General features: G+C 43.6%; 1 protein-coding gene and 1 non-coding gene across 3 annotated transcripts in view; both read left to right on the top strand.

Moving 5' to 3' along the window:
• The first annotated feature begins 4,411 nt into the window (after nt 1–4,411).
• Nucleotides 4,412–22,369, top strand: part of CCNJL (cyclin J like) — a 47,492-nt gene continuing 29,534 nt past the window's right edge. Inside the window, exons 1-3 of one of the 2 annotated variants that reach the window (XM_073355874.1) lie at nt 4,412–4,558; nt 5,293–5,402; nt 18,736–18,946. In XM_073355874.1, coding sequence (XP_073211975.1) covers nt 5,325–5,402; nt 18,736–18,946 — 289 coding nt within the window. In that variant the 5' untranslated portion in view covers nt 4,412–4,558; nt 5,293–5,324. Of the gene's footprint in view, nt 4,559–5,289; nt 5,403–18,735; nt 18,947–22,369 lie in introns of both variants that reach the window. The other variant, XM_073355873.1, reaches the window with a different exon arrangement.
• Nucleotides 19,902–19,978, top strand: TRNAT-UGU (transfer RNA threonine (anticodon UGU)). Its single transcript has one exon. It is a non-coding gene; the product is annotated as a tRNA-Thr (tRNA).

The following is a 22,369-nucleotide window of genomic DNA, read 5'->3' as shown; positions in this document are numbered from 1 at the left end:
CAAAACTTCTCCACTGAAACATCTTCTAAAAAACAAAATGCTTTTCAACCAAAATGAATATTCACAAGAGTTTTCATTCTGGTTGAATGTTTCCACATGTCAAACTGGAAACTGAAAATTCTTCAATAAAGTGTTTTGTTTTCAAAAATTGAGTTTTTATGGGAAGCTCATTTGTTTTTAACTTTAAAAAGCCCCTGTTTTTCCAATGGAAAAGCCAAAACATTGATATAAAATCCTCTTGATTTCCTATTTCCTATGAAAAACTGGAGTTTTCCCTGCCAGCCCTAGATGTAAGAATGGAACCCAAGTTTCCCAAGTGAGAGAATTCACAGCCTTGCCTTTTAGAATCCCTACTTGGAAATAATATTTTTCATATAGTTTTGATTGGGAACTAGATTTGGCAATAAACTAATGGGTGCACTGATGTATTGCTTGCAGGAACTACTGGTGTTCCTCCAAGCCAGTAGAGCAGAAAGCTAATAAAGTTGAAGGATTATAATGCAGTCAATTGCAATTTCTACTAGGGTGTACATAAAATCACAGCTTCCTAGATGTGGGGTCTGAGGAATAGATCCCAGCTCCCTGAATATGGACCTGGGACATTGCACTAGGGCTATAAACCCAGGCCTCAGCTGTGGTTGCCATCTGTATGGCGTGCAGTGTTGTTGTAGCTGTATTGGTCACAAGATTAGAGACACAAAAAAGGGACTAACTTCCGTTGGTGAGAGAGATAAGCTCGAGCATTTACACAGAGCTGACCTGAAGAAGAGCTCTGCTTACATTCAAAAGCTTGTCTCTTTCACCAATAGAAGTTGGTCCAATAAGAGATAGTACCTTGTCTCTCTGACGTGTGGAGCAGTCACACCTCTCTGAGCTGAAAGAGAGCCAAAATCCTTATATTAGGTTATTGCTCTATTAGCACCAAAGGTGTCCACGTGTAATCGGGACCCCAGTATGTTTGGCATGATAAAGAAAACTTGTATAACCATACCCACCTCATATATAACAGTTTTCATTGGGAGATTTCAAAGCACTTTATAATGGAGCCACATACAACTATTCCCATTTTACAGATAGGGAAACAGACAAATTCAGCCTGGAGATAGTGAGTTTCCCTTACAAGCTCTCTCTCTCCTGAAGCCTATGGAAAACTTCCCCAAGTTGGGAACCATAAGACAATAAATTCAAAGCTCACCACTTCTATTGATATTTTTCCTATACTTCATAACACTTATTATTGATCAAGCCTTCATATCCTCTGCGAGGAGTCACTTACCAACTAGAGCACCCCTTCATGGCCAGGTGTAGTGTGTCTTCAACTCTAGCACCCTCCATCAACAGCCACTCAGAGCACGCAGTTTGCTCCTTCTCACCACTCAGGTCACTTGTAGTCCCACCCCTTCCAGATGAATTAAAAAAAGAAATCCAACATTTTATGCCAGGTCTTCAACCACATTCTGCATCAGGAGAGCTTTCCATCCCTTTCCCTGGGGCAGGTAAGGGAACCCAGGCCCCCCCTTCCTCTAGATTTCAGCCCAGGGACCATGCTAAGGTCTGCTCCCTCAGATGTATTGCTACATCCCTTAGCTACTTGAACTTCCTACCTTTATTGACCTCCAGGCCTCTCTCAAAGAGCAGCTCATTCCTGTGTTTATTCTTAGAGGTTCCAGGTGCTTACACTATTTCCTCCCCAACTGCACCCAGTGCTAAATCCTTCTCAGGGTACCTATTACCAACCCATCTCTGGCTGAGGTGCAGCCTTTTACCCCCACGTTGCAGCTTGTTAATCAAATAATTAGCCACAGGTGGAAAAAATAGTTGCTTTGAGTGTATCCATTAAGTAGCTGTTGCAGTCAGGGGCTATACAACCCATTATACTCCCCTCTGAAACAATTTCTATTCTCTCCACTTTCAGATAAGGCCCAGATCCTTAAAGGTATTTAGGCACATAACTCCCATTTATTTCAAGGGGAACTAGGTACCTAAACACTTTTGAGGATCCAGGTCAAGGTAACTTCCAATAGAGCTAGGATTAGAACCTAGATCCCTAGCCAAGTCCTAGTTGCACTACTCCAGAAAGAAGCTACAGGCTTGGTTAGCTTGTCTTTGACTACCACTCTCATCCTATGCTACCTTCCCTGAACCAGGAATGGCAACTAGGAATCATGACACCCAACATTCTACTTTTATCTAGCACAGCAGCTCCTAAACTATATGGGTTCACATACCATCTTCTTCAAAAATCGTTGTGAAGTGAATTGATGAAATATCAAGCTTACATACCACAGCACGGTTTAGGAACACCTGGTCTAGCAAATAGTTGTGTAACCCCCTGGAAAAGGATGATATAACAACTATAGGGGCTGACCCTTATAGAAGCTAATAACCTACTTCTGTTATCAGTTGCTCATTTAGTTTAATTAGTAGATGTCTGTGCTGTGATTTTGAAGGTCCTGGGTTCAAACCAAACTGATGAATCATGTGAGAAAAATAATATTTAATCATATAATTAAAGACCCATTGAGAAGAAGAATGATGAATTAAGGCTGCCATAGGTAACATTAACTCTAACATCTCCATTTTGAGTGCTTGACTTGCAACCTTCATATTCTGTTAATATAGATATATAAATACTGGGCTTTTTTTAAAATTTTTTAAAAATATCTATATCTATGATTCCCTCTTAAATTAACACTTACGCCTCAGGAAAGTGCTAATGCACTGCAGAGCCTTTAACCTGGAGGTTACAAGTTTAAACCCAGCCCAGTTCAGCAGCGACTAAAATATGTTCTAATCTAATGGATATTTAGTGGCACTTATATGAGATGAATTTGAAGGGTCTCAGTTCCAGTTCTCACATCACAAACTGACCACTATGCTTTGCACTAATCAGCAGTGTGACCCATGAACCTCTTGGTGCCAACTGGAAGAGGGGATGAATAGATTTTTACAGGGATCTTCTGGGTCATATATCTACATAATATTTCACTAAAGGGTGACATGGGAGGTCTCTACCGAGAGCCAGTAGTACACTGGTTGTCATAATCACTGGGAAATGTATGGATGGGTAGCATCTAAGGCAGTGGTGGGCAACCTGCAGTCCGAGGGCCGCATGCGGCCCATCAGGGTAATCCACTGGCAGGCCGCGAGACAGTTTGTTTACATTGACTGTCCGCAGGCACGGCCCCCTGCAGCTCCCAGTGGCCGTGGTTTGCCATTCCTGGCGAATGGGAGTTGCCGGAAGCAGTGGCCAGCACATCCCTGCAGCCCACGCCACGCCCTGCAGCTCCCATTGACTGGGAACGGCGAACCGTGGCCACTGGGAGTTGCGGGCAGCCGTGCCTGCAGACGGTCAATGTAAACACTGTCTCGCAGCCTGCCAGCGGATTACCCTAATGGGCCACGTGGGGTTGCCCACCACTGACCTAAGGAGTACTATCTGTACTGTGCATCTATACTGAAAATTACGTTCTTAAGGCAGGTAACCAGGAGGTGACATGTCATAGACAGGTTCCTTTCAAGCAGGGGGTAACAGATGCTTATCTCCCTGTCTGGTTATGTGTGTATGGGGCATCATATGTCTCACAGTGGATGCCTACTTGCATACTCAGCTTTCATGGGGGGGAGGGAGGAAAGTTTCTAGCCTTCACGCATCCCAAAAAAAGCACCAAAACATGAGCCCTAAAGTCTCAAAAACCAGAAGGCAAATAAAGATCCCAACATTTATCATATTATAAAAATGTCATGATTTTAAAGCCGACTTCATAATGGGGAGAGGGGCTAACCCTGGCTTCTGAATGGTTGTGGCTGGCAAAAGAGTGGTATGGCGGAAGCTTGCCCTGCTGCTGACTTTACTCCCCAGACGGCGTGATTATATGCAAATGATTTGCGAATATGCACATTAGCTCATCGCATGATTTGCATACGACATTCACACCCACCCAGGCCAGGGGCTTGGTGACCCTGGTGCAGCGAGCACTGCTGCAAGCACGTGGGCAGCCAGCTGCTGAGCCCCAGCAGCACGCGCCGCCTTCCCGCGGGACACCCTCTCCCCGGGGCGCCCGCCGCCCGAGCCAAGCCACGCCTCACCTGCCGCTTCCCACAGCCTCACCGCGCAGGGGGCAGGAAACTACAGTCCCCAGAGTCCTTCGGGGCGGAGGCATGGCGCCTGCGCGGTGCGCGGCCGGTGTTGTAATCCCCCGCGAGCGCTGCTGCGCTCCCGTAGAGTGTCGGCAGCAGCAGTGACCTGCTGCGGGGACTGGGTGCAAGAGAACAACGGGGGAGGCTGGAGGGGTTGGGCGCTATAAAAGCGGGGGGGGGGGGGGAGGAGGCAGCGTCTCTTTCCCCTGCGTGGTGCACCCTGGGGACGTGGGGGGGGTGTGTGCATCCATCTCCCGTCTTTCCCTCCGACTCCTAGCGCCAAGGGCTGCCGGGGTCTGATCTCCCCCTCTTGGCTGCAGTATTGGCCCTGCTGCTGTAGCAGCACCCGCAGGATGTTGGAGTAGGACAAAGGCTGCTGATCAGAGTGAGGGAGGCGAAGAGGAGGCAGCCGGCGAAGGTAACGCAAGTTGCATTTTTCAGGGTCCTGAGGTTGTGCAGCGTAGTTAATTAAAAGAGAAAAAAGAAATCTGCAGGCTGGAATGGCACATTCGCAGGGTATTAGAAGCCCCAGTGTGACTGCGTTTCACAACCAACTGGGGAAGGGCTAGATCCAATTGATGTAAAGTCAATTACAGGGCGCTTCTTGCCCTGATCTCATCAGGTGGGAAGAAGTCCCCCAGGATTTCTCTCGCTGGGACTCATTCCTCCCGTCCTAATTTAAAAAACAAAAAAACTTTTACCTGGGCAAGGCAATTAGAAGGAAGAATAAAGGGTGTCTGAGGGTAAAGGCACCACTAATTTGTTTTATGGGAAGGAAGCAACAGTGTAAGAAACACTTCTGCTATTGGAGAAGCTCTCTGAAATTTAAGTGATCCCGAGGACAGTGCTGCTCCGAGATGTTTTGGAGCAAAACCCCTTGAAAGGCTTTGGCAGTGTCCTACAACTGGCAAAACCTACAGGTCACAATCTGATCAGAAGTTTGGTGGCCTTATGATGACTCTGAATAACTTGTATTTTAGTCTCTTTGAAACAAGCTGATCCGTGATTGTTTTCAAGTGGTTTATTTCTAGAGAGTGTTGTCAATCTGATGGCAAGCAACTAACACTAAAACAGCTACGAAAAACTGATGGCACTGGATTGGTTTGTAGAAGCTGCTTGATTGATTTATTTGGTTTGTTTCCTTTCCAGCAGAGTTACTAAATCCCACTCTTCCACACCTTTGGATGGGAAGAATGAGGATGGAAGAGCAATGGTGGAAAGGGGAGCTGGCAGCAGACATTCATCAGACTCTGAGAATGAAGGTTGGACTTTAATTCCCTTCTCTCCCCTTCCCCTGTTCATTTTCGATTCAGCAAAAATGCTTTGGCACCCCTCAAGCATTATAAGGAAAACAAATGTTAAAGCTCTAAATTGTCAAGTAACTGTCTTCACCAATTGAGTTAATCAAAGAAGAAGCTACACTTAACCCTCTCTGTCCTATAAAAATGCTTTAATCATAATTTAGAGTCTGCAAAAGCCTATTTACAGGCTAAAAATATCTGCCTGCTTTGGTTCAGCAGTTTTAATTCAGGCAAGCTGGTGATGAGACAATGTGTTTAAATAAAAAGGGGATACTATTGCTGAGCTGCATCCAATCAAAAGATCTTGAGGTCTGAAGAAGTAACTCTGTTTTCAAACAAATACAGGTTGAGAGGCGGTTTTACTGCAGACACTTGTTTCTTGGCAGACTGCAGAGGAGTTGAGATAGTACAAATGCTGGCTGTAATTGTCTGCTTTGATAAAGCTAGTACTGCATCTACGTGTGCTCCTAAAGAAAAAAATCTTTGATATTAAAATACCTAAATGAGCAATATTTGGGCAGTATTTGAAGGGATTTATTGCTGTGCTTTGTCTTGTCCTCTTAATTTAAAAAAACTTGCTTTGAGCTGCTAGAAATAATAGCATTGTCTATTTTAATGCATCCGATGAAAGCTTATGCTCAAATAAATTGGTTAGTCTCTAAGGTGCCACTAGTACTCCTTTTTTTATTGTCTATTTAGATGTTGCATTTCCTTAAGTACTCTTCAAACATTAAAGAATTGCTAAATGCATTTAGCTGGGTAACATGAAAGAGAGATCACAGCAAAGATTAACTATCTGCACTTTACTCCCTTTCAAGTTACCCTTAACAAAATTAACACTTTGGATATTCTACTACTTTTGTCTCTCCAGCAGGCATTCAACAATAAATTACATCAGGTGACTTAATCATTATCAGGTCTTGGCAAGTGGGTTGTTTGTTCTCATGCAGTCACACTGAGGGACAGGTCCTTCTGATTCTGAAATGGAGTGGGGGGGATAACTGATGCAAGTAAATCTAGATCTACAGCTGTTTCTTTTCATGCAGAAGAAAACACTGAACTTGTTTATGAAGTTACTTAAAACTAATTTTTACTGAAACCTACACTATTTGGCTTGTCAATTTCTTCTGAGGCTTGCATAATTTCTTAGCCATATTTTACCTCTTGTATATGTGGCTTAGAATTTGTCTTTAGCAAGTGCATACTATGTCCCCAAAGTAGGCTGAAGTTACATTGGACTATCCTAGAGTGCTAACATCTTTTCTTTGTTCATGTGTACCTATAGATGCCAATTGCTATGACAGGAATAGGCCTGGTTGTTTGAATTTGCAGGTGAAGCTGAAAAGGGGGGAAAATGGGCTTGTACTTTTCTTTTGCTACTTCCTTCATAAGGAAGGCCTGATCTGAACTGTGCGTCTTTGTGTTCTTGCATTAGAAGTTTAGGTCTTGCCTAGTTTGGAAGATTCTGGTTAAAGAATGAAATGATATTTAAGAGCTCAGAGTCTGAGTGTATTGAGAAAAAAAAGGACTGTCACGGTGTACAGTTTGAGTCTTTTTGTTAATGCCTTTAACATTTTGGAAAAATGAATCCTTGAAACAATTGAGAGAGTAAAACAGACCGTCCTTCAGCATAACCAGCAAGATAAGAGTTGATATTAAAGTGGAAAAAATACCCGTAAACCCCTCCCCCCCCAAAACCCTTCAGGCTTTCTTTATACATAATAAAGAAGCAAAAGAGAGGATGCAAACCCAAGCTTTCTTTTTTAAATTGCAAATTTCCCTTAAAGAGAAATCTAAATGCTGGATTTGTAAACCCTGCAGTATTGAGGATTTGATGCCACCTGCTCATGCTTTTGAGGTGGGAGTTTGGAAGGAATCCTTCCTTTTTTAAAAAATAAATAAATAAAAAACAAAACAAACATACATAAAAGTAATTTGACTTAGCATGTTTCTAGTCAAATAGAAGAAGCACATCTGATTTTGTTCTGGAAGAATACAATGTATTTAACTAATTAGCTTTCAGTGATGGGAAAATCTGCAAAAGCAGCACAGAACAAAAAAAGCATAAATATTGTTCTGCTTTTTTATGACAAGATTGCTGAGAGTCCTAATGGTATATTATGGTGCTGTGCTGTAGAAAATGGTAAAACAGATGGTGGTGCCCACAAAACAAAGCCCCCTTTTTTTTTTTTTTTTTTTTCCCCTCGATCTCTGAGTGATTTTTCTAAACACTTTCAGTTCTGTGGTCTGGCACAGCATGTTAATCTGGTCATGGATGTGGTGTAGGGGGAGGGAAGAACACACCAACAGATTAGTCTTGGTCTAAGCAGGTGAGTCTGAAACAGAAACAAACTATAGTAAAGGTTAAGGAGGACTTGTGGCACCTTAGAGACTAACAAATTTATTTGAGCATAAGCTTTCGTGAGCTACAGCTCACTTCATCGGATGCATCTAGTGGAGAGTAAAGGTTGTATTTGGCACTGGGGAAAAATACACTTTATGTAGCCCATGACTTGCAGTGCAAATTTCTTGACAGATTATCCCCCCCTTCAGAAGAACGTACTTAAAGTTTGTATTTAATGCGGAGAAGACATTTCCCATCTAGCAACATAAGGATTTCTGAAGGAAAGTTTCTGAAAATGTTTAACTTTCTTTAAAACAAGACATGTGGAGATCATTTTAATATTAAACCTAACTGAGCCTTCCTTTGGAGGGTATAAAATCACAAAAACCTGTAAGGGTGGTGGCATAATATATCTGTGTCCATACTTTACATAGTGTGCAAAAACCTGAAATTACTGTACTCTGAGGATAATCAGGGACTCTGAGAGCTGGTGTTACTGCATGAAAGACTCCAGTCCATGCTGTGTGTTCATTAGTTGTATGTAATGAATGAATGTGGTGCGCTTGAGGGCAGGCACCTGATGTACATAGCACACCTGAAGTCTTCTAGTGTAAATTGGGTTTAAAGGTGCTGGGAGGTTTTTTGCTGTAGAGATGGAGTGCTCATAAGACAGAGGAAATAAATCCCTTGAGTTGGCATTCTAAGTTGGCTGGCTGGTCAGCAAGCAGTGTTGTGGTTGCTATGGAGGTAGCTTCTGCTAGGCTACACAGGGTTTGGTCTTGCAAGGTCTCGAGGGTTCTGGCCAGATCCAGAACACTTGTAAGCACATGACTAGTCTCAATGAAGTCAAAGTACAATACAAGTTTAATGGCTTCTCTGGTTGGGTGGGAACACTTAAGCCTTGCAGGATTGTGCCATGGAGGACTGCTTGAGGAGCTGGAAGGCCACTGGTGGAGTAGAAGGCAGAGCCTGCCCTGCAGTCTTCAGTGTTCTCTTCTACCCTGTTCATCAGCAGTACTATGCCAGGTGGGTTGAGTATATGTGCTGGTGCCCATGATGACCTTTCAGTAGCCTAGAGCCTGTGTAGTAGTGGTCAGTGGTGCAAGGACATCATGCTAGCAGGCTGACTTGCATTTTATTCATTCAGCTTTCAAGAGGTTTTTGGGACCTACCAAATGGATAGAATGTCACAGAAATTGGCCTTCTGATGCTTCCGTTCGATGTAAAAGTGTACCTCTGCTTTAGCAGGAATAATTACTCTAGAAAGCTTATGCCCAAATAAGTTTTAGTCTCTAAGGTGCCACAAGTACTCCTTCTTTTTTCTAGAAAGAGAGAGAGTTTAAATAGCAAGTCAGCATTTTTCCTTGCACACAAGGGCTAAAAAGAGGAAAAAAATCTATTTAGGACATGGTCTGAGCTTGTTTTGGAAACAGAGTACTGAATTGTCCCCCAACCCCCAGCGTTTGTGGTTATGTTGGCTTTCTTCCTTCCAGGATATGCACATTTCCTACAATTTAAAAGTACTCAGTAGATCTGCTTGTATTTCCTCCTTTATTCACCTCTTACATAGCTTCTCAAAGCAATGTGAGTAAGAGCAGGGCTGAATTTCACAAAGCCCATTGAGTGTGCAAGCTTTAAGAGTTTATATTGTAACTTAATCCTTCAAAGGCCGCCTTAATTGCTTTGGGAATGAGTGGTCTGTGGGCTTTCCAGCCAGGTGGATAGTTGAACAGAGCTGATGCCTTCTGCTGAAAACAAACAGTTATGTGACTTTACATTTTTACAGTGTCTGGGGGATAGATATTTCCTCTAGGTAAAAGTTACTCCCCCAGATAACCCTGATAGTAATAAAACAAGTTGTCAGAAGTACTACAAGCAACAGGTTTATGGTCACCATTCTTCAGTAAAAACATACCCACCCCCACCTTTCGCCCAATGAATAGGGGGGAATGTTTCCCTGTGTTCTTTACACACATTCTCTGGAGCTCTGAAACACTTGGCTTCCCTGGTCTATTAATTAAGCAAGATCGTACTAAAAATGAGGCCACAGTAATTCATCATTTCAATTCTGTATCCTCTTAAATCCACTATTATACTTTTTACCCCTTACCTAATGTTATTTGATAGGTGCTTTTCAATAACTTACAGGTGCTTGGCACAGATAATTGAATTCAGCGTTATACAAACATCACAACTGAGTAAATCAGGCAATTGTTTGTTTGTTGTTTTGTTGTTTGTTTGTTTTTGTCCAAAGGGGTAGCTGGCACTAGGACATTGCAAAAGGCTGTGTAACTTTTCCAGATCTTGAAAGCAAAATCTAGAGGAGGATTTCTGGGATCCAGCATGTCTGAGACACAATTTATCTTTTCTGTTCATCTTGATGAACAGAAAAAATGTTAATATTTGCTTTTAACTTGCCCTTCTAGTTTAATTCAGTTGTAAAATGAAAGTAGGCATCACCAGCAGTGAGCAACTCATTGCGTTAGGGCCTCTAAAGGGATTGTCAGCCCAGCAACAAAAATGTAATCTGTCCACTTTAAAAACTCCAGCTTTTGAAACTTGTAACAATAGCATTACTGGTTTCTAGCTTTAGTTTGTTTATAGTATAGATGGCACCATATGTATGGAACTGAAAAGAACAGGTGTTCTAATAAAGTGCATGGTTATTCATGATCTTTTCTTTCTTCTTTCCTCAAAGTTGGAATCTGTTTTCACACTCCTTTCTCTGATCCTGCCTCAGATTAGCTGCTGAGCATTTGAATAATTTAAATTGAGTAAGGAGAATTTAATGAAACACTCTCTAAAATGCCAAAGCGAAACACATGAAGTAGTGGATTTTTAAACATAGTAGCAATTAAACTGTCTTTTGAAATTAGAATGTTTGGTAATATTGTGATTACACATGCCTGCTGTGGAGTGCATTCAAGCAGAAATACATCCTCTTACATAAGAACAGTGTGTTTATCTTCCTGTCTGTCTTCTTTAGTAGGCTGCAAACAGATTAAATTTTTGAATGTCTGAGCAGTGAAGTGTGCAGTTTTATCTGTGTATATTGAAAGGCATTGTCAGTGGGCAGAAATCTGTCAGTCCAGTACAAATATGAAATGAAAAATATGATACACATGGTCAGAGGTAGCTTCCCCTCTGGATGAACGGGACAACATTATGAAGGTTTGGCTCTTCTCTGAAAGCGAGTACGTGACCTGGCAACTTGTTACCGAAGAGGAGGCAGTGTGATCTTTCTAGTAGATGAAGCACTGGATTAGGACTCATTAAACCTAGACTCCGTTCCCAGCTCTGCCACTTGCTGCTAGGTGACCTTGGGCAAGACGTGTCCCTTGTTGTGCCCCAATTTCCCTGTTTGTAAAACGGGGATGAAGGTACTGTGACCACCTTTTTAAAGCACTCTAAGGTCTGCTGATGAAAAGAGCTATCTAAGAGCCAAGGTGGTTTTCAGATCCTTTATTTTCTGACTTTGATTTACTTGTGTTAGCTTTATTGGCTTGGCCATGCTATAGCATACTAGGTGAATTACTACGAAGTTTTAATTAAATTTTGGAAAGAAGTCATCTTCCCCACAGGCCTGTGTGAGTCTTCTAAACGACTCCCCGTTAGGAAAAAAAACCTTTATCTGCAAGTCTGATGTGGAGTTGAGAGCCGTAATTAATTTGTAATGAAAGAGGTGCTGGGGCTCAAGCAATTTTTTTTTACATTCAGAGCTGATGCATCAACCAGAGATGCCGGGGCTCAACCCTGACTAGCCCTGGCACAAATTAAGCCCTGGTTTAGAGACATAAACATGGAACATCACTCTTCCAGTGATGCCATTTGAAGTCAGTAGACAAGAACCACGTGTTTGCATGAGTAAAGATTATTTAATTTAAATAGTTTGTCTTCTTTTTAAAACCGGTAGGTGCATGCAGTAATATTTGTCATCCCTTACTGGATAGGGGAAGTTCTGGTGTACTCCACTTAGAACAAGTTGTGTACTCTTCAAAAGGAGGTCTCCGCCATCTCTTTCAATTGTAGGAGAGTGTTGGTGCTGCATAGAATCCTATTTTTTTTATATAATATATAGTTTTGATGACATTTGGGTGGCATACTTCACCAATTGGCAAGGGTAGTTCATTGAACAATAGCTTGCACACAACCTTATCCATTGTTAGACTCTGTTGAAGGAGGGAGAAACTTGGCCCGTATACTTCTCAAAAAGAGCCCTGGGATCTTAAATTTCAAGAGAGCTGCATTTTGACATCCTGTTTAAAGGATAACACTAATAGTTTAGTGTCCCTTCCAGGCCTGTGCTTAAGTGAGGGCAGTGGGGATGAACCCAGGTCTGTTATGAGACTCTAACCTCACAGTCTTCTAGAACTTTGCTTAGTTAGAAATGGGGGGGGGAGGGGGAGAAATACTGATAAAACTTACCTGCTTAATGGAACTGGAGGACTCATTTAAGCTTTTAAGTTATATTAATAATGTTTCTCTGCCACTTAAGCCCTATCTATTCTATAACAAATAGGTGACCTAGTTATAATAAGGCTAAAAGTTGACGTGTGGAGCGTATCTAATTGTAGCCCCATAACAAGGTTAAAACCCTGGACTGTCTCCCTAACATAGTTAGAACCCATCTACACTACAGCTTTGAACTGATAGAGCAGTAGTGTAGCTGGAGTCTGATGCAGACTTGGGGTGGTGTGTGGTTTTTGTTGGTGGATTTTCATGCACATTCCTGTCCTCTGACCAAACACATCCTGCTAGTTTAGTGGTGGGCAACCTGCAGCACACGTGCTGCACACAGCCCGTCAGGGTAATATGCTGGCAGGCCATGAGACAGTGTGTTTACATTGACTGTCCTCAGCCATAGCCCCCCGCAGCTCCCAGCGGCTGCGGTTTGCCATTCCCGGCCAATGGGAGCTGCGGGAAGCAGCAGCCAGCACATCCCTGCGGCCCACACTGCTTCCCGCAGCTCCCATTGGCCGGGAACAGCGAACCGCAGCCACTGGGAGCTGCAGGGGGCTATTGCTGAGGATAGTCAATGTAAACAAACTGTCTCATGGCCTGCCAGCATATTACCTTGATGGGCCGCATGTGGCTCGCGAGCCACAGGTTGCCCATTGCTGTGCTGGTTCCTTCTGAAGTGTCATTGACCTGTCAGTTCTCTCTACCTCTTCCTGTTGGGGAGGTGGTTTGCATAATCTCTGCATTGTGACCAGCAAAATCCAAAAGCCTCAGTTGTAAACCACTAACAAGCTTTCATAAACATAGTATCTGACTCTTAACCTTAATGACCTGTTCACTAAACTACTGCCAACTGTCTAATCGTAGAAACGTTTACCAGAATACTTATGTAGATGTTTTTGTAAACTTAAAGGCACAACACTGCAGTTTTTGCAGAAGCTGAAGTTAGTTTCAGTAGGAAACAGCATGCCATCAATTGCAGAGTCCCCTCTTGAGTTTCATGGCCCTTTGTAACTAAGCATTCAGACTTCACTTAGTGTTGAAATACTGGCCAAAAATGGAAAGTTAGTTTGGAAGACAGGTAGTTTAGGTTAAATTTAAGGAACATGTGCCTCCCCCTTAAAAAGAACAGAAACTAAAGATCCATAACTCCTCTTTGTGCTATTCTCCAAACGCTTCCTGACAAGAGGATTGTTTGTTTAAATAGTGTCAGTTGCAAAGGAGTTAACTTTTCACCCCTGACTTTTCATGCTAATGCTCTGTGCAGAAATTGAATTCAAGGAGAGAAAATGAGAACCTCTCCCCCAGCTAAGTAAGATAGAAAACAGGAAAAAGTTGAATTGTTGTGAGTGTGAACTTTTAAGGTAACCTTATCTAGGATTTTTTCCTTATCTGTAAACTATAGGCCAGGGTGGCCAACCTGAGCCTGAGAAGGAGCCAGAATTTACCAATGAACATTGCCAAAGAGCCACAGTAATATGTCAGCAGCCCCCCATCCGCTACCCCCCTCCAGCTCCTACCGCCTCCCACCCACTGGCAGCCCCACCAATCAGCATGTCCCCCTCCCTCCCCACGCCTCCCGCCTGCTGCAGTCAGCTCTTTTGCAGTGCACAGGAGGCTCTGGTGGGGAGGAGCGAGGGCATCGTGGGCTCGGGGGAAGGGCTGGAGTGGTGGCAGGACCTGGAGCAGAGCAGGAGCAATGAGCACCCCCCAGCACATTGAAAAGTTGGCATCTGTAGCTCCAGCCTCAGAGACAGTGCCTATGCAAGGAGCTGCATGTTAACCTCTGAAGAGCCGTCTGCAGCTCCAGAGCCACAGGTTGGCCACCCCTGCAATAGGCATTTCTGCTGTTGCTTAATTGGCAATAACCTTACCTTATTTCTTATGACACAGAGATTCTTGTTATAAGAAATCTGAGGATCCAGTGCAATAGGGTATTTACTGAGACATACTGTGCAAAGGAAAAGCCAGCATACAGAGAACTTTAAAACAAACAAACAAACAAAAAAAAACTTGTTGGTTAGTGCTGACTCCCTGATTTGAATAAACTGTGGGAATTTTTATTATTGGTTTTCAGACCTGGCTGTGGCCCTAATGTAGATTTAGGCAACTTTCCACTGGATTAAATAGCATCCTTCAAATATAGCTGTAGTTTGTTTCACAATTACATTTTAGAAACATAGTATTGAAACAGTCGTCTTTCAAGTATTGGTTTTCTTAATCTGACTGTCATCAGCAAATGGTGAGAGAGATATGCTATCCTTGGATTAACTTCTGCCTGTCACAAAACAATAGAGGGATCCCAAGAATACTACTGTAAACTTTGTCCTCGCTAAAACTATTTTGTATATGTGTAAAATAATATATGCATATGTTAATGATCAGTCCCTGTTGCTATCTGAATTGCCTGCTTTGGCAGTTACACTGATTTAACTCTGTAAAACAGCAAATTCTGGTATGAGAGCAAGCATCCCAGGTTGTTGGTACATTTGTTGAGAAATGATAGCCAGGAGTATTTCTAGGAAATATTTTGTCAATTTATTTAAAAAAAACAAAACAAAACAAAAAACAAGCTCGGCTGATGAATTCCATTTTGTTTACTTGAGCAGTGGTTTACTACCGCAACCATCACATAATTCACTAAATTTTCTGCTTGTATTGAGTCAGTTGCTGGATATTTCATGAATACCTGTAGTATTTGAAGAAAGGTAGAAGAGGAGCATGGCAAAGGAATTAAACATTGGAATTCTCTATCTTGGCATTTGGTATGTGGGGAAAGTCTAAGAAGCATATACCTCAACTGGAATAAATTTTTTATTGACTACAAATCCAGATGCTCCTTCTCTTGAAGAGGGAAAATCTGCTCTTATTCTGTTAATGTTGTCACAACTGACCAAACTGTATGGTGCCAGTTCACCATAGAAATGCATTTTGATGCCGTTGTTATATAGATTTCTTCACAATGAAATAAATTTTAATAAGCATGTGGCTAACACTGGTGCAAAGTGAGTCAATGTTACCCCCTTACTATTAAATTTGACATGGTGGTTCCAGAGCTCTGGAGACAAACCTCCCACTGTATTTCTCATTTTATTAACAACTCAGGCACAAGCTCCTTTATTTCCGCAATCAGTTCTGAAGTGCCTTAGTCCAGACCAGTTTGAGTTCCATCCTTAGAGCTGTGATAGGCAAGACTTCACCTGACTCCTACTTAACTAAGGGCTGGCCTCCACTGGGAACTTATATCGGCATCTACGTCTCTCAGGGGTGTGAAAAAGCAGCTTTGCCTGCTGCTGTGAACTGTGTGGTGCGTGCTGTACATGGTGGGGGGTTTTCCTGAGACTAGGAATTCTGTGGCGCTTGAGGTGCATTTAAAAGTACTGTTTGATTTCTTGACTGCTGGTGGGCATTCTGTAATTTGTGAGCTAATGAAGCTACTTTGAGTCTCCAAAAACAGAACGTTAAAGTTTAGTGCACAAAATCAAAGTGCAGACAATGTCATGCAAATTTCTAACACAATTTAACATGAGTGAAACCTTTTAAAATTACTATTGAAAAGGAAATAAACACGTCCTTTTTGTTTTCACAAGTGGATGTTAGTCCAGTGTAGCCTGCTGTGGCTGAGAAAACCATAGATTAGTGTATCTGAAGCTGAGGTTTGCCTTGCTTTTTCCCCCCAACGTGGAGTGGTAGGGGTAAGGATGCAGTTCATAATGCCAAGTGATATGTGGGGGAGCAGTGACCATGTAGTTCTCCAGTGACTGCAAAGGCTGAGTCTGATGTTTGGCCCTGTAGATCAACCAAGGTCTGCAGTGTTTTGGGTTTGCTGCCTGAAAAAAGCTATCCTGGTGCATTTCCCTCTCCTTGTTCTGCTGGGACTCCTAGGCCTTTTGCCTGACCTTTTGTTTTGTATTGCTTTTTTTTTTTTTTCATGTTTTCGGTCAGATTGTACCTACGTGCTCTGATGCAGCACTGGCTTGAAAGATCTCTCAGAAAATTCCTAGCTTGTCTTCTCTCTCCTTCTCATCAGGTCAGGTGTGAAGGGTGCATCCCTTAAGCTCACCATGCCAGAAGTTGCTAATAAAAATAGACATACCGTTGGATTTACAGTCACATCGAGAAGGGAAAAGTTTCAAAACTCCCTTCCCTTACTCCCATAAAGAATTTTAATTAGAGGTGCTTATTAACACTTCAGCTTTGGAGCACCTTGGGATAGCACTAGTCTTGTACTCCTGGTGAGTACAGCCTGGTGGGGGAGACTTTCTGTTGCATGAAGCTATAAAATTTGGCCCCCAATTCTGTGGTTAGGAGTATAGGGCAATGGCAATGAATATTGGCAGCCTAAGTGTGGTGACTTTAGCTGAGATCTCACTCCTAAGGGTCACAAAGGCACAGAGAGCCCAGTTCTTACTGGCCTTGCAAGGTCACCTGGGCCCACCTGCTGCTAACCTGTTGGCTGTGATGATGCCAGCCATACTCCTCGCAGAGTGGCATGGGTGTCCCATTGCGGAGGACGAAATAAGGCTGTCATCCCTAGAAACCTGCAGGAGAGGATTGCAGAGTATCTACATGAAAGTTTTTTTTCATCAAGTTCTCTCAGCAGGATGAAAAGGGTGTCCCTGTTCACATAAACAAGCACATGCCAACTCTACCTCTGTTGTACCCGTACCTCTTCTCATATGAGCAAAACAATGAAAAGTCAATATCTATGTCTCATGAACTTGGGGCTGGGCACTATCTTTGGGTTTGAACATTGTAAGGAAAAATGTATACACACATTTACGTGAGATTCCTTCGTCTTCAAGCTTGTCTGTGTTCACCTGGCAGGACTGGCTAGACTGTGGTGGAGTCTCGAACAGGTCCTGGCTTGTGGCATGGCTGGAACCCTCAGACGCATCTTCTTCCTTCTCCTCATTGTTCACAGCAGAGGTCTTTGTCTCAGGCTCCTTGGAGGGATCTATGGTCTGTGGGGTGCTGGTGAGGTCTTCACCAGGTATGGCATGCAGCCTGTTGTAAAAGCAGCAGGTCTGTGGCTCAGCACCAGTTCTATAGTGGAGAATGGGGCATTGTGGGAAGGAAGCTGCTGAAGGACTGTTTGGACTGACACGTGTCACACAGTGTCTGCAGTTGCTCTGTATCAACCTGAGTAGGTTACCCATGGTTCCAAACCATTTAGGGAGGTGGTTTGACTGTCACTGTAATGGGGCATTTACATCAGCTGGAGATTAATTTGCGTATAGATGCATGCACAAATAGGCCAAAATAGGTCATCTTGTGTTGACCTAACTTTGTAGTGTAGATCAGCCGTTACTTATGCAGCGAAGACCTATTCTAAGGCCTTGTCTACACTGGAAATTTTTACTAGTTGTGATTGCGTATTGTGGTAGTTTCTAAGAGTGTGTCATGGACCAGGATCCCATTATGGTAGGCGCTATACAAACACAGAACAAAGAGTCCCTGCCCCAAAGAGCTTACCGTCTAAGTATAGTTCCCTATGTCAACATTTTCATTTTAGTTTGGCTCTTAAACACCTTCTTAAGTGACCTAAACTGAAAACAGGCCCTTCTATACTAGAATAAGAGCATTTACTGAATTTTCCAGTGTAGTAGACAAAGCATGATAGAGGCAGTTGTCACTATTGTGGTATGTGTTTGGTTTCTAAGGATCTATGCACTTGTGCAGGGATTGGCAACCTTTGGCACATAGCCCATCAGGGAAAGCCACTGGCGTGCCGAGACGGTTTGTTTACCTGCTGCGTCCGTAGGTTCAGCTGATCGCAGCTCCCACTGGCTGCGGTTCGCTGCTCCAGGCCAATGGGGGCTGCAGGAAGCGGCATGGGCCAAGGGATGTGCTGGCTGCTGTTTCCCACAGCCCCCATGGAAATGGAAATAAACTGCTTTCTTTCTACTCAATGGTCTTTTTGTAGGGTACCACTACTCTGCAATATTTGGGTTTTAAACACAATACAATAATGCTTTTTTAATTTGTAGAACAAGGAAGGAGTTTTGTTTTATAAAGGACCTAGCAAAGTGTAGGTGTTCTGTATGGAATGTGTGTGCGTAAGAAATAAAATGAACCCCTGTGCCTTAAGAAATTATAGTACAGAACCTGACTTTGTCAGGTCAAATTTTGCACCAATGTCCCTTTTCAGTTATTCCTCATGATCATTTTTGTTTCTGAGTCTGGATAGTGTTGGAGCTCTCTTTATGGAAAGCAATAACTGGTTATTGCTGGGTTAAACCAGAATTTACTGTGCAAAATCAAGTACCTTAAGCCTCCTAAGGAAAATGAATGAATGACTCAAACATATTAGAAGTTAACTGACTTTCAAAACATGTTAGCACTAACACAGCTCTGCGTTCTGAGTAAATCTTATTGCTGTGGTTGCTAAGCACTTACCATCGTAGGTGGCGGGTATTGGTTTGGGCATTCTGGTCGTTGAAACAAATACTCACTCTAATACCTCTCTCCCCTCCTGTTGTGTCCTTGTAGGAACTGAAACTGCCTGTCTATAAGGCCCACTCACCACAGATTGGGATGCGCCGCTACTTTACTGACCTCTTGACTGTCCTCAGTAGCCGCTGCAATCTCTGCCCTACAGCACGGCACCTTGCTGTCTACTTACTGGACCTCTTTATGGATCACTACGATATTACTGTCAAGCAACTGTATGTCATTTCGATTGCCTGCCTTCTCCTAGCAAGTAAGTTCACTGCTGCCTAGTAACATGCTTGTTTTTTTCTGATCAAGCAGATGGTTGCTTTTGTTTTATGTAACGCACAAGCTGCTATTCTCCATTCAACAGGGGATAATTTTAATGTAAGATATAACTTCTTCCGAAATTCATCAATTTGGGCCTGAAATTATGCCACGCTTGGCTTCCACTGAGACCAAAGAGAGCTGGGATCATTCAGTACATTGGAGAATAGGACCTCCTAATGTCTGAGCTGAAGGCAGTTACCAAAGCACACTGTGGCAGCTGTATGTGCTTGCCAATATACCTCTGAACCAACATTACGTGTTTTTAAAGTAGCTTTGTTTAGTAACCGAACTAAAGAACAAGTTGAATTGTTAAACTCTTGCATTTCAGGGAAGTTTTTAAGAAGTGATCTTAAAGAAAGGGATTTTTAACTTGGCAAAGAAGTTCAGGGTTCCCAGCCAATAGCTCTACATAAACCCTAAACTCTTGTACCATTGGAGAACTTTTGGTTACAGTGATGTCTTCATAGATCCATTGATGTAGACTTGAGTGAGAACCTGGCTAGAAAATTTATAAGCACAGAATATGTACTAAAACGTTACACAGCAACTGGTGTCCATTTGATTAACGTGACACTGTCCTACTTGTTCAAGATGCTTGGTCTGTCTTGAAAATGAACCCGTGACAAAGAGAACTATTTGTTCAGCCCCATCTCTGCGCTCAAGGCTATGCAAATGGTGGATGGCACTGATGTAGCCACAAGGATCCTACTTATGGTCTCTCCTGAAATGGATTGTGCTAGGATAATTTTACCATACAAAGGACACTTAAGGCCTCATAACACTATGGTGGAACAGACAACAGATTTTGGTATATGTTTCTAAATCTAGAGAGGTGTTGCCCCTTTTTCCTAGCTCTGAAAAAGGTGGAGATTGTTGTATCATTTTAGAAATATAGCGGAGCTGGGATGTAGCTCAGTGGTAGAGCACATGCTTTGTATGTATGAGGCCCTGGGTTCAATCCCCAGCGTCTCCAAGTTCTTTGGGGGGAGGGATAGCATAGGTCTGCTAAACCCAGGGTTGTGAGTTCAATCCCTGAGGGGGCCATTTGGAATCTGGGGCAAAAATTGGGGGTTGATCCTGCTTTGAGCAGGGGGTTGGACTAGATGACCTCCTGAGGTCCCTTCCAACCCTGGTATTCTGTGGTTCTATGGGTATGTCTACACTACGAAATTAGGTTGAATTTGTAGAAAGCGGTTTTATACAGTTGATTGTGTGTGTCCCCACAAAGTGCTCTAAGTGCATGTAGTCAGCAGAGTGTGTCCACAGTACCGATGCAACCGTCGACTTCCGGAGCGTTGCACTGTGGGTGGCTATCCCACAGTTCCCGCAGTCTCCACCACCCATTTGAATTCTGGGTAGAAATCCCAGTGCCTGATGGGGCTAAAACATTGTCGCAGGTGATTCTGGGTACATATCGTCAAGCCCCCGTTCCTTCCTCCCTCCCTCCCTCCTTCCCTCCGTAAAAGCAAGGGCAGACAATTATTTTGCGCCTTTTTTCTTGAGTTACCTGTGCAAATGCCATACCACAGCAAGCACAGAGCCCGCTCAGCTAACCGTCACCATATGTCTCCTGGGTGCTGGCAGACGTGGTATTGCATTGCTACACAGCAGCAGTTAATTGCCTTTTGGCAGCAGACAGTGCAGTATGACTGGTAGCTGTCGTCAACATAGTCCTGGGCGCTCTTTTAATCGGGCGCCTGGGCAAACATGGGAGTGACTCAGCCAGGTCATTTCCCTTGTTTTGTCTCGTAGCGATTCAATCCTACCGGCAGTGCGCTGTCTTTTAACCTCCAGCCAGCAGAAGATGACGGCTAGTCGTCATACTGCACAGTCTTCTGCCGAGCACCCAGGAGATGATGATGGCTAGCGGTCGTACTGCACAGTCTGCTGCCAGCCAGATGAATAAAGATAGATGAAGTGGCTCAAAACAAGAAATAGACCAGATTTATTTTGTATTCTTTTTCTCCTCCCCTCTGTGAAATCAATGGCCTACTAAACCCGGTTTTGAGTTCTATCCTTGAGGTTTTGAATTCTATCCTTGAGGGGACCATTTCTCACAAACCACCCTCTTTGTTGATTTTAATTCCCTGTAAGCCATGTCATCAGTCGCCCCTCCCTCCATCAGGGCAACGGCAGACAATCGTTCCTCGCCTTTTCTCTGTGCAGACACCATACCACGGCAAGCATGGAGCCCACTCAGATCACTTTGGCAATTAGGAGCACATTAAACACCATGCGCATTATCCAGCAGTATATGCAGCACCAGAACCTGGCAAAGTGATACCGGGCGAGTAGGCGACGTCAGCGCGGTGACGTGAGTGATGAGGACATGGACACAGACTTCTCTCAAAGCATGGGCCCTGGCAATGTGGGCATTATGGTGCTAATGGGGCAGGTTCATGCGGTGGAACGCCGATTCTGGGCTCGGGAAACAAGCACAGACTGGTGGGACCGCATAGTGTTGCAGGTCTGGGATGATTCCCAGTGGTTGCGAAACTTTCGCATGCGTAAGGGCACTTTCATGGAACTTTGTGACTTGCTTTCCCCTGCCCTGAGGCGCAAGAATACCAAGATGAGAGTAGCCCTCACAGTTCCGAAGCAAGTGGCAATAGCCCTGTGGAAGCTTGCAACGCCAGACAGCTACCGGTCAGTTGGGAATCAATTTGGAGTGGGCAAATCTACTGTGGGGGCTGCTGTGATGCAAATAGCCAACGCATTCAAAGATCTGCTGATACCAAGGGTAATGACCCTGGGAAACGTGCAGGTCATAGTGGATGGCTTTGCTGCAATGGGATTCCCTAACTGTGGTGGGGCCATAGACGGAACCCATATCCCTATCTTGGCACTGGAGCACCAAGCTGGCGAATACGTAAACCACAAGGGGTACTTTCCAATAGTGCTGCAAGCACTGGTGGATCACAAGGGACGTTTCACCAACATCAACTTGGGATGGCCGGGAAAGGTACATGACGCTCACATCTTCAGGAACTCTGGTCTGTTTCAAAAGCTGCAAGAAGGGACTTTCTTCCCAGATGAGAAAATAACTGTTGGGGACGTTGAAATGCCTATAGTTATCCTTGGGGACCCAGCCTACCCCTTAATGCCCTGGCTCATGAAGCCATACACAGGCAGCCTGGACAGTAGTCAGCAGCTGTTCAACTACAGGCTGAGCAAGTGCAGAATGGTGGTAGAATGTGCATTTGGACGTTTAAAGGCGCGCTGGTGCAGTTTACTGACTCGGTTAGACCTCAGCAAAACCAATATTCCCATTGTTATTACTGCTTGCTTGCTGTGCGCTCCACAATATCTGTGAGAGTAAGGGGGAGACATTTATGGCGGAGTGGGAGGTTGAGACAAATCGCGT

Source organism: Lepidochelys kempii, chromosome 8 (assembly GCF_965140265.1).
Source record: "Lepidochelys kempii isolate rLepKem1 chromosome 8, rLepKem1.hap2, whole genome shotgun sequence".
In the NCBI taxonomy this organism is placed as follows: Eukaryota; Metazoa; Chordata; order Testudines; family Cheloniidae; genus Lepidochelys; species Lepidochelys kempii.
The sequence above is the reverse complement of the archived record's forward strand: the minus strand, read 5'-3'. Positions and strand labels throughout refer to the sequence as shown.